Source organism: Montipora capricornis, chromosome 10 (assembly GCF_036669925.1).
Source record: "Montipora capricornis isolate CH-2021 chromosome 10, ASM3666992v2, whole genome shotgun sequence".
NCBI lineage: Eukaryota > Metazoa > Cnidaria > Anthozoa > Scleractinia > Acroporidae > Montipora > Montipora capricornis.
In genome coordinates, this window is record NC_090892.1 from 11,586,351 (window position 1) to 11,598,850 (window position 12,500).

At 41.0% G+C, this 12,500-nt stretch overlaps 2 protein-coding genes across 3 annotated transcripts in view; both read left to right on the top strand.

Moving 5' to 3' along the window:
* Nucleotides 1-786, top strand: part of LOC138019869 (uncharacterized) — a 7,802-nt gene extending 7,016 nt beyond the window's left edge. Inside the window, exon 5 of the mRNA XM_068866819.1 lies at nt 1-786. This exon is cut by the window's left edge and continues 1,170 nt beyond it. Coding sequence (XP_068722920.1) covers nt 1-500 — 500 coding nt within the window. The 3' untranslated portion in view covers nt 501-786.
* Nucleotides 787-6,178: 5,392 nt separating this feature from the next.
* Nucleotides 6,179-12,500, top strand: part of LOC138019253 (uncharacterized) — a 6,334-nt gene continuing 12 nt past the window's right edge. Inside the window, exons 1-6 of one of the 2 annotated variants that reach the window (XM_068865984.1) lie at nt 6,179-6,640; nt 8,944-9,069; nt 9,186-9,455; nt 10,477-10,608; nt 11,382-11,563; nt 11,648-12,500. The exon at nt 11,648-12,500 is cut by the window's right edge and continues 12 nt beyond it. In XM_068865984.1, coding sequence (XP_068722085.1) covers nt 6,319-6,640; nt 8,944-9,069; nt 9,186-9,455; nt 10,477-10,608; nt 11,382-11,563; nt 11,648-12,016 — 1,401 coding nt within the window. In that variant the 5' untranslated portion in view covers nt 6,179-6,318 and the 3' untranslated portion in view covers nt 12,017-12,500. The remainder of the gene's footprint in view (nt 6,641-8,943; nt 9,070-9,185; nt 9,456-10,476; nt 10,609-11,381; nt 11,564-11,647) is intronic. The other variant, XM_068865983.1, reaches the window with a different exon arrangement.

A 12,500-nucleotide genomic window follows, 5' to 3' on the forward strand; every position in this document is an offset into this window, starting at 1 on the left:
ATCGCCGGATCATGATGCCGCTGGGCAACCGGGGATCTGGTAACATTTACTCCAACGGATATGCACTCAAGAAGAAGTCCGCTGTACAAACGCCAAGTACTGCATACAATACAAGAATCATGTCACCAGGTAACCAGGGTAATTTCTATAGAAACGTGTACGCATTGAGGAGGAAGTCTGCTGTGCAAAGGCCAATTGCAGTGTACAGGAACAGAAACGCGATGTCGCAGGGTAACCTGAGAACAGGAAGGATTTACGACTATGCGCAAAGAAAGAACACCGCTGTTCCAAAGCCGAATGCAGTGTACAACAACAGAATGGCAATTTCGTCAGTGAATCCGGGGGTCGTTAACCAATTTTATGGAAACGATTACACTATTTCCAAGAAGTTTCAAATTGCAAGGAATCCGTATTATCAGAACTATTATCAATTGAGACAGCCTTACTACAGAAATATCGAGAGTTTGCGATATGGTTTATACAATGGTAATACACCATGATGAAAAAAAGGAAATATTTTTGGTGAACTTGGAAGGAGGGGTGAGAGTGTTCCTGTTCCAATTTCAACAGACGAAATCACAAAAATGCAAAATCCATCACTTGCGCATGCGTGCCCTTTCACAGTTTTTTTTTTTTACAATGAAGTTCTGTTACTGGAAAAAACAAAGAGCACCGAGTAATGGAAATCAACAAGCTGACCTCCACTTTGTCAGTTCTCGTGTCCCAAAAAACATTAATTTATAATAGAACAGAGAAATTAACACAAAGAAATAAACATTGAGGTACCCATTGAGATTTGTACGAGAAGACAAGCTCCAGTAGTGCTGCCATTTACTCAAGGCTCGCCTGGATCTCTAGGCAGATGCGCAAAGGCGAACGAAAGAGACGCCATCTTTCAAAGTGCACATTTGCAAGGCAAAAAAAAGGATATTTTCTTTCTGGAAATAGTTTAAAACTACTCTGCATGGTTTGAAGAATTTAATGTAGCGTAGAAAGTTACGATTCAAACACCCTTTGAATCGTAACTGGGTGGCTTGCTCGAAACCTGGTTAGCGCTAGGTTTCACAAATGGTTTTTCGGGCCCGAAAATTTTTCGGAACTTTCGCGAAACGGGCCCCTGGTTGTAATGTGAACTGTAACTTTAGTTATTAGACGGGAATTTGAGAAACGACGACGGTTACAGCAACGACAACGCCACAAAACCATATTAGGGGCCGACCATTTAACTTTTGGGGGCGGGGGCGGGTGATTTTAAAAAAAAATTCCTGCAAGCGCTTGTCGGAAGGAAAAAAATACATGCAGAACAAATGTAACAGAAAGCTTATGGGAAAAAGAGGGAAAAAAATATCCTGCACACCAGATTGCTAGAAAAAAAATTCTTGCTGACCAGAAATCACCCACCCCCCCCCCCCCCCAAAAAAAAAAAAAAAAACAGTTAAATGGTCGGTCCCTAATATCATTCCATAAAAGAGGAAACATACCAATCGTGCTGCACGTGCGGCACGCATTCCAGCACATATTTTTTGCGTCATTTGTCGTAACAACGACGTGAAATCACCAAATTTGAGGTTTTGACGACAACGTGAGCATATTAATGTCAACGTTTCATTCACTATTTTTACTCGAAAGCCGTTTGTATCAATATATTAGAGAGCTTTAGCAACGACGACGGCAACGGCAACGAGAACGTCGTCGTTAAATGAAAAGATGCACGCGCAGAGAGTGCAAAGCAATTGCTTTTGCTCACTAAATATGCAAATTTGTGACGTTCTCGTTGCCGTTGCCGTTGTCGTTGCTAAAACTCCCTAATTTTTTGGATACCGCGCCCACACTGTGCGACGTGAAAGAGAAGGAATAATCGCAAGAAACTCACGATATTGCAAAGTTATATTCGGGAGCTTAAGCAACGGCAACGGCGACGGCATTAACAGCGTCACAAATTTGCATATTTCGCGGGCAAAAACAATAGCTTTGCACGTGCGTGCGTAAGCTCCCTAATGAGAAATTGCCAAATTTGCGGTTTTATCAAAGACGTCAGCACTTGAGGATAAACTTTCGTTTTCTCCCCTAAATTAAGTGCCGTTCCGACGAATGCCATTTTTGAGCAACAACACCCTTGTCATATTAAGCAGGTTGAAATAGTCACGTAGCGATTAAAATTACGCAAATTTATATTTTGAGATGACGTTCTCAGTCGCTTCCCTCCCAATTTTGAGATGACGTTTTCGTCGAGGTCACCGTCATAGATCTTAAAGTTCCTATTTGCGAACCGTGGCCTTGAAATATAATCGTCATTTAACTTCACATTTATACAAAGGGTAATTTTTTTTATTCCATAAAGGAATAATTGCCTCTATGACTTTCCCTCTGTAAAGTGGTTATCTTTTAATTCTTGAAGCGGCATTCAAGATTTTTCAATTAGCTTCTAAGAGATTCTGTTATTGTTCGTGCAAGAGAACTCAGATTATTTTCATCCAGTTATCAGGAAAGGGAAGATATCTGTCTACGAACCGGCAGGCTCAGTTTTGTAATTAATTGAAATGACAACTTGATCAAAAGGCATTTTTGTTTCGGCAGCGAATCATTCCCTGGTTGTTAATAAAAAATAAATGATGTTAACAAGATATGTATCGGGATGAATTACGTTAAATGCATGTCTTGGGGATCACCAAGCGGAGCCACCTGGAAGTCCTCATCAAGCATGCTTGTAGAAAAATAAAGAAAGCAGAAGGCAAGATTCTTTTTGGCCTGCTTCCTGGTACTGTGTCGTTCATTTCGTTCGTTTTCTTTTGGGGGATTTGATAGGAATACTGCAATCACTGAGATATCGCCGAGCACATGCAGCATACAGCAGCACATGCGCACCAACTCGATACATTTCTATCGCGACATTTTCACAGACCGAGTGATTTTTAGAGTGAGTACGCAGCTATTACAGCGGCTCTCGCGATTGGTTCAGAAAACAATGGAAACAAAGAACGATATAACAAAAGAAACACTGGACCATAATTCTAAAAACAATAGAGATGCGTCCTAAAGGGATCCAATGAAATTAGAGGTTGTAAAGACTTGCGTCCTATCTCGATTTTTAAGGTGATTTTCCTCAAGAAAATGTGAAGAGGGCCAATCGTCCATATTTGTGACTATTACGATAAAAACTTATTTGATATCTCCTATTGGTTCAGTGTGACATCCGTGGACCGCGGGGTCATGGTAACAACTGACAAAAATGACCTTCGCAGCCTTTTTACACAGGCGAATAAGGGTCAGCAGCACGATAAGAGAGCGAATCACTCTCCATGATAATCATTTAGAGTCAGTTTACTTTTAGATTCCGCTCATAAAGGTAATTGTACATGTTGTTTCCATGACCACACGGTTTGCTTTCTTGGAACAAAAAAAAAACCCAAACAAACATACAAACGCGCAGTATGAAAGAAAACAAATAAGATGTATCTTTTCTTATTTTGTTTTTATTTTTTATCGGAATAGGACCCACTATGGGTGTTTTGCAGTCCTACCTCATGTTCTCTCAGGGTTTGGTCAGAAAACGACCAGCTTAGAAGCACCAAACCCCCTTCGCTATGATGATGACCAGTACCTAGTTGTCCTTCAACTATGGACACCCGCTTTGTTTTTTAATACATTTATAATTTCAGCCAATTAAAAAGCGCCTTGAGATCAAAACGGTGTAAGACTAATCAAAATATTGATTTATCTTCAGACGATCCAATTGGCGGTTTTTGAACCCCTCATAACGTCATACCATAAGGTTTGGGTGAGATATGATTCCAGCAACGTAGCCACCAAATTTGGTGACTTACTTAACTGATTGATTTTAAAACACCCTTTAGGGTTTTTTATCTTTCCGACAAAAACTTTTTTCACAAGGTCTAACCAAGCGGAAATTTTGACACCCCGTCTTGCTTCAAACAATGAGACCATTGGCGGTTGGCTGGCTTCTGTGTGCAATTTGCGTGGTGGGTCTTGCTTCGGGAAAACCAATCCGCAAACACAAATCAGCTGCAACAATAATTGTCAAAAGATGGGATCTCTTGGCTAGAATGGACCGTAAGTATATTAAACTTTCCCTGGTTTCAAGATTTAGAGGTCAAACATAGATGATTAGCTATATAGGCGGATAGTGGTGAAGATATTGGATTTATTTATCTCTCTGTGTTATAACATGTCTAATTGGGTTAAATCTCCAGTCTCTGCGCAATTCGCGCGAATTACCTTTTTACTTAACAAGTATTGTCTTTGAATTTGCTAAATTGTTGTCGGACCGTTAGCCCTCATAGAATCAAGAGTTTTTAATGAAAGCGAATGTCTACGAAACTAATGAAAAAAGATAGCCCAGCGTGTGAGAAGATTTTCCGCTCTATATTGTCTCACACTTGAGAATTCCGTCTCAGATTCAACGAAGTTGGTGAATGAATAACTTTGTGAAAGAAACATGTTAAAAACTTAAAACAGCTCAAAACCCATTTCGATGTATTTGCTCATTCATTAGAGTTTTATTTACAATTTAAAGTAAGTCAAAATAATGTTCTTCCGGGTTAAGAAAAGAACTACTCAAGCGTTCCTATTTTTATTTTTATGGTCAATTACTTTAACAGCAGAGGTCAGAGGAATTCCCGTTTTACTGCGCGAGTGAAAAGAACTACTCAAGCGTTCCTATTTTTATTTTTATGGTCAATTAATTTAACAGCAGAGGCCAGAGGAATTCCTGTTTTACTGCACGAGTGATTTGAATTATTTTCCTTCAAAAAAAAGTGTGTTAATCAAGCCTGAGTTCTACGTTTGTTCTTATAACTCGAAAACCAGCAAGCGCAATTCACGAGTCTAGGGGACTAGAGAGAGTGTGTTTGTGAGAGGCTGGGTCGGGATGGGGTATGATTGCGGATCCCTGAATTTATCGCTCGATCATCGTTCCGTCGCTTGATCGAAAGGCCGTATTTGAGCATTGCAAAAGGATTACATAAGCTTTTATGTTATCGACACATTGTCCTGCGAAGTCTGAATATGTGCATATTTTATATATTTTCGACTCAGTAACGGTCAGCTGTTAACAGAGCTAGCGCTATGCAAATACATGCCACCATGAAAAATGGGAATCCGAGGTATTTTGTCTAAAACAGGATATCATCTTCAGTAGGACCCACCACTGAATGCACGTGGTCTGCAGAGGTTAGGTTTTCTAGGCGCAAGCAGCTCTCTCCCATCTTAAGTTGAGACGAGCACCCCATGGGCTATGGAAACTGTTTGTATCTTTGGGTAGAGCACGTTAACAAGTGATGTTAAAATTGAGGATAGAAGGATGAAAGGCACCTTGTGATATCTATGACAACTTTCCATTTTATTATTAACTGGACTTCCGGCATGACACGAAAAGCAAGCAAGGGCGCCATGTTTGCTGAAGCAAAAGAATATCTGTATAGACCTATGTGACAGATTTTATCACCTTTTCAGTTTTGCCATGAAGTTGAAACCATTCTATTACGACGGACCAACCGCCAATTCCATCACACTTACTGCTCTTTACGGCCTGCAAATTAATGTTGACCTTTAAACGACTGAGTAAAGAACTTCAATGTTGAATGCTACCAGTGATACTTTCCTGTCGAACTCTTCCGCGCATTGAAAAGGGGCTCTAAATTTTTTGTCCCTTCAACAAAATGCGTCGAGTGTTTCCATACCTAACTTCTCTCTCGCGCGATAAATCAAATTGGATTCGTCCCTTAAGTACCTCACCTACCCCCGTCCTCTCTAGTGTGAATCACCGGCTATGACATTTTGTGCTAACATTCTATGGAGTTGGAATTGTCAAATATTAGCAAAGTTTGTTAAAATGTTCGGGGAAAAAAAACCCAAGAAACTTGTGATGTATAACTTCCAGGTTAGATGTTCTTGTTGGAGTTGCACCAATCTCCCCAATCTTCGAAATTTTCGGCCACTTTATCATCTCTAGTAACAGTAAGTCTCAGTTATGAGCTACGACGGCGGTTCTTCCAGCTAACAGTTAAAATTTTGGCCCATTTGAAGCCCGTCCTAGTACAGTCGACCATATAAGGCAAAGGTGACCTGTTACTTCGAAGAGTAAAGAAATTGTCTTTGGCAGGTACTTCACGTCTTGGATGGAAATTTTGACATGGAAAATGAATGCATAATTCAAAAACTTGCCAGGTTATCATGGTTATCAGCGTAACTTAATCGAAGAAGTTGAAAGTAAGCGCTCGCGCTTGGCGAGTTCGTGAACCTTGGCAGAAACATCCTTGAAATCTGTTCAACTTTCTGATTTTCCCGTCGGTTTAGACAATGAGATTGAGTCTTTTGTTGATCCTTTTCGTGCTCATTGCGATTTGCGCTGCTAAATCGTCGAAGAGCAAGTCACCAAAGCCAACAAAAACAATCAAAGCGAGTGAAACGAAAAAACACAAAGACCAGGAGCAACACAAGGAAGCTGGCAAAACTCACAAGACCTTCAGCAAACAACACGACTCTAAGAAGAAAAGCAAAGCTCATAAAACCGCTGATAAGACCAGCAAGGTCATTAGCGATAAGGCCGTGAACAAGACATCCGGTGAAAAGATCACCAACAACACTGGAAATGTAGACAAGAAGGGGAATAATACCAAAGGTAAATGTTGCCTCGGGTTTAGAATCTTTATCGGATTTGTTGATAATCAAGTTAACTCCGTTGTTGTGACAGGTAAGCAAACGATTCTCAAAATAAATTCTCGGCGATCTATTACAAGGAAAATTTTGTTTCATGCATTAAGAAAGGGTCGTGAATTAAGTCGGTGCTTGATTACGACGCATAGCAATCTTTAAAGCAGAACTTAATTAGACAAAGTGCCGCCCAAGCCTTTTCCTTCAACTAAGGCTTGCTTCGGAAACCAGTTGCATTATAAGGCAAATAGCATATTACTCAGAAAATGTATCTTCGAAAATTGAAAGCTAATACACAAGACACAAGTAGACATGTGTTTATTATACTGAAAACTTTAACGTTAAGCCAGAGAAGATGAATTTTTATCGGTAAAAGGCACACGAGATGCCTTTTAACAGGCATTTCGAGATCATTTAGTGAAAACATTCATAAATATTTCATATATTTTCTCAATTGCTGACCAGCTCTAAGATTAATTAAACCTGTTTGTTTTTAGAGTAAGTTTCTATAATTTTATTTAGAATACCTTCGAGTGAGAGGCAAAGGTTAAATGACAACAAACTGAGAAAATTCTTCCAAGAGAGACAAGTTGCAAACTTAGAGCAAGAGCATGCCTTAAAGTTTTAAAAGATGGCTAGGAGAAAAGCGAGGCCCCAAATCAGTTAAACCGACATCATTCCCTGAAGCATTCATAAGCATCCATTGTGTTTTATTGTCATGGAAAATGCTCAAGGCATTTAAGCATTCAGCTGATGCGAAAGTTCAAAATGTCAAAAGAAGTCACGGTTGAAGAAATTTCTTAAAGTACCCTTGGTAATTATAGTTATTCAGTGAGGTGGCAAAGTATTTATTTGAATGTGATATCACGTAACACGCTCGGTCGTTTTTTAACAAGTGTCCCACGACAAGTTTTTTTTCCGGGCTGAACATGAAACTAAGATGCTATTTGAGAAGTCCCTAAGCAGTCGATGATAAAGGATGTAATTTTAAGAAAGGCGTGCTGTTGAGAGTCATAAGTAATTCCACGCGCGTTTCGGCGAAGTTGCATTGTAACATTGCGTGATTTGCCAACTATTTATAACACCACTCTCTCCACAAAGCTCAAACCAAACGCGCTTTCCATAACTCGCACTTTCCCGTGCTCCCGCCCTTAAAGACAATCTGGACTGGGTTCGATTTCAAGTATTCGCAGTAAGTTCCAGGTAGGGAAGTGTTTTACCGTGACATAAAACACTCGTGGAATCAATACGACCCCAACATCCAGGAACCGAGTGGCATATTGTTTGTATCAGGAACCCATGAACCGGAGCCTACAACTCTACTGTGTTCCCGTAACGGCGTTTTCACAGACCGATTTATTTTTAGATTGAATTTCCCGCGAATGAGACTCCCACAGGAGCCCGAGGACCAATTACAAGAAATTAAGCTGACGTCATAGGGTCACCGAACCGGAACTGCCTTTGTTTTTTGACCTAATTCGCGGGAAGGGCTAGTCTAAAAATAAACCTACTTGTGAAAACGCCGTTTCACAGACGCTGTATGGAAGTTGCACGCTCCAGATGGGCTCCTGTTCGTATGTAACACGAGTGGTCATATTGAGCAACGACGTCATGATTTCCGCCATCTTTTGGCCTCTGTTTTTTTTGTTTGTATTAATACCCAGTATTTGCATTAAAGCCTGCTTTTCGATCTCCATATATTGGTCAAATGGAATTAAATGAATTCTATGTTTTCGCGGGCAAGAACAATAGAGAACTTTAGATTCTAGGACGAGAACGACGAGGAGCACGAGATTTTCTCATAGAACATCAGTGAACGCGCGCAAACCAGCGTCATTTGGGCGGGAAAAACGTGATACCGTCATTTTAGTTAGAGGTTTTGCAAAAACGTCGTCGTGTCAAAACAAGTCAACAACACAGTAGCAGTTTTGCCATTTTTTGATCAGTAAAAGGGTCAGTTACCAGCAATAAGAATAACTGAGCAACCTATACTGCAAACAAAGAATAAGATGAATCGTCCGGGTTATAAATCTTTTAAGTATTTTCGCTAAAAACGGGCAGTCAAATCTCGTACTCGTTCTTGTCCCAGAATCTAAAGGTCCCTATTATTTCACGAGTGAGCGCCACCGTGTAATCAGTATCCTCTCTCTCTATATCTGCTGGCCAGAATTGTTGCAGCTTTGATCTCACTTTTAATTGGAGTTTAAATGGACATTTATCTTTTCTTATGTTGAAAGATAATCTTCGTTTATTGCTTGTTGTATTTTACAGCTGTTTTGCTACAGAACACACCAGCCGACTGTCAGAAAATTGTAGAAGAATATTCCAATGGAAAAATCCTAATGTATGAGTACAAAATCCAAATGGGACGCTGTTTGAAGAAAGCAAAGGAAGGAGGTAAGGCTATTTAGCATCAACTGGGAATTTGAGATTTAATTAAACGTTCCTTGAGTACCAGATCTCCTAACCTCACTGACCTACTAACCACTAACCAACTAACCCGTTAACAACAGATAGTGCAGACGGCGCGGACGTTAAATCAGATCTGTTGCGTCCGAAAGCGGACAGCGAGACGACGGACGATGATGATTCTAGTCAAGTCGTGCACGTAGAGCCTTTCAACGAGGAAAATACGCCAAAGAAAAACGACGAGGATGATGACTATGAAAGGATTCCTGATACGATTAACCATGCCGAGGGTCTAGAAAACGATAACGATAACGAAAACGATTTCACTGATGACAATGACGATGACGAGGAAGACGAACCTGACGAACAAGCAGGTGTGACTGGAAAAAACCGGTTATTGGAGGGGAGTAAGGGAGGGAGGAGTAACTGATTTCGAGGCAAAGAAAGTGCCCGAGTATGGAATTTTTTTTTTGCAAAGAATTTTTCAATCTCGATTTTATGACTCGTAAAAGCATGTCCATCCATGCCATTTGAGAAAAAATAGGGCAATGTTTATGATACTTTTCACGGCGGTCACCTTGCATTTCAGTTGTTTTAAAAAGGTGTTATGGCGTGCGCATGGGCTAACGCGTACATACTTTTATACTTCGTATTTTATATCGACATTTTCTTTCTCTCTCGCCGGGTTAGTTTATTATTGCGTGGAGCTAGGGCTGTATAAATCAAATACTTTCATGTTTTGGCGCAAATGATGCTACTCTGGCCACAAATAACCTTTTTGCCGCGGGGTGGGGGGAGAGGGAGTACTTTAGGAATTTCTGGGTGGGGATGTGCCGCTGGGACCCTGGAACCCTGGAACCCTTAGCCTATACCAGAGCTAGTTCAGCTGAATTTTGCTACCGTATACTAGAGCAAACTCCCACCGATTTCCGTCTAAATTCCGATTCTTGACAGTAAATAATATCCAGAGGTGTTTCATGATAGCCATTTATTGACACTGTTGAGGCTGAGTTACGTAAACTTAAACTTTGCCGATTTGATTTTTTATATTCTTGAGTGGGAATTTCTGGTTTCCTTAGTCTTGATAAAATCTTCAACGGACTGGTCAGTTTCGTGAAAAATGGTATACTATTCTAGACCGAAGGCTATGATTTATATACTCTATCCCAGAGTAAACTGCTTGAAAACCAAACCCTTCACAGCGGCACATACCTATATAGTCCATATATGGCAGTACCCCCCCCCCCCGGCGGGGGGCTTTTTGCCCTCCAAAAGTCATGCAATTGTCCTATTCTCGGATAATTCTAGCAACTTGAAGTTAATCAAACGAAATGGAGTGAACACGAAAAACTTCTTAAAGTAAATTTACTATTATATATCCTTATAACGTCGCAGATAAAAAGATGATGGTCCCAGGCAATTTCGGTTACCAAAGTTATAACGTTCCCGTGGGGTTGAACATGATGCCGTATCAACAGCAGCAAGGAATGCTCGGACAGCAGGCTGCTTCCTTTTACCCCAACATGGGTGAGTTTATTTAGCCTTTACATAATAAGTGGCACAGTTCGTTTACGCAGACAAAACCAAAACCAAGGTCTTGATTTGCGTTAATTGTTCATTTCAGTTTACAGTGTCTACAATTAGTATTCTAGGGAAATGGAGTATGAGGGTAAGAGAGGTAATCCTTCATATTGGCCCTATTCCCATCATACTCCCTCTTAAGTTGTTTTTAGATCTCCTGCGAGATCCAGCATTCCCACAAGGTCCACATTTTCCCGAGCGACGCGAATCATTGCGTCGGAATTTGCTCAGCTGTCAACATTGGTAAAAATGGGGAAATGTGATTGGCTATCAGTTAACCCTCGTGGGAATACCGGATCTCGCAGGAGATCTAAAAAAACCTTGAGGGATTACGATGGGAATAGGGCCAATATGAGGGATTACCTCTCTTACCTTCGTACTCTCTTGTCCAGGGCTAGAACGACTAGACACTCAAATAAAGTGCCTTTCCTTTTATTTCATGCTGGCTTTTTCATTAATAACAGAGTAATGACCGTGAAATGACTGACAGAGGGGCCGAGTGGCTGGGGCGCTGATCTTGAACCACTAGTCGAAGTTGATCCAGGTAATCGCGGGATCAACTTCTTGGTCACGTTTGTAAATAGCCAGCAAGTTTACCTCTGGCTAGATGGGCCGGGATTCTTTGGCGCAGACACATCTTAAAAAGCCCCAATGGGAAGTTGTCAATTGACTATATTTTCCTTCATTTTTACCCTGGTTTTTTGGCTGGTTGTCTCTAGGTCAAACCCCATTTAACGCAGCCCCTGCGCAAAGTCCTGCCCCTGTCCCACAACAGAGCCAAGCGGCATTCGTTCCAAATCCCATGAACCAATACTCGACCAATCCAATGGCTCTACAACCGTCCAGAACGAACATGGCAATGAATGCTGAAGTCAAGAGTAACACCCCAGAGAGCTCACAGGTTAGATAAATTACCAAATCATTGGATTTCTATTTCGAATCACTACTTTGTCAATAACAAACCTCACTGTTAATCTTTGCACAGCCTCTAGCACCCGCGTCCCAAGCCAATGCAGTTTTCGACCAATGGCGAGCCAGTAGTTTTGGCGCCACTGCAGCGGACAAAAAAGACCAGATATCGGCTGCACCTGCGATTCCCGCCAATGATGAGTTTGCTGACTTCATGAAGATGCAGTCAGCCAGCAGCAACAGCATGGAAATGAATCCTGAAAGCCAACAAACAGCCGTACAAGAGGCCACTCACCAAAGAAGCGACATTCCTCGTCCACAGCAACAGAGTATGTTCCCTATCCAGCCCCAGGCTTCAAACATCGTTCCCGGACAAGGCCAGGCCTATTACGTACAACCAGAAGGAGTTAGATATTTACCTGAAAATCCACGAGATTTGCAGTAAAGTGTGCATTTCAACAGTGCTTTACATTTCCAACCGAAATTCGTCATTTTTCAAGGATGATAATGCGAGAGAGACCTCACTATGCAGAGTGAAACTAGTGAAGAGAAGTTACTAAGAAAAAAACTTAAAATCCCGAGACGTTTTTGCCGTTTCAAAGTTCTAAACGCGAACCTTTCAAGCTGAGATTGTTTTGCTACATTCTATTATATTTGTCCTAAACTTTGCAACCAACTGAGCGAAAGAAGAGTTGCACATACTAAAAGGACAAAAACATGGTCTATAAATAACTTCGTACCTCGAGGGCGATGGCGGGCTAAACTGTTTCCTTCTGTGTTTGCCGTGCATGGGATACATAATTTTTTTTGACAGGAATGGGTGTGCGAGGGGTCGTTAAGATTTCGTTTAGAGAGGGGGCAGTTATCAATTTTCCGGGGTACACTTCTCTGTCGAATTCAGCATAGGATCACAAGCGCCTAAATAAATT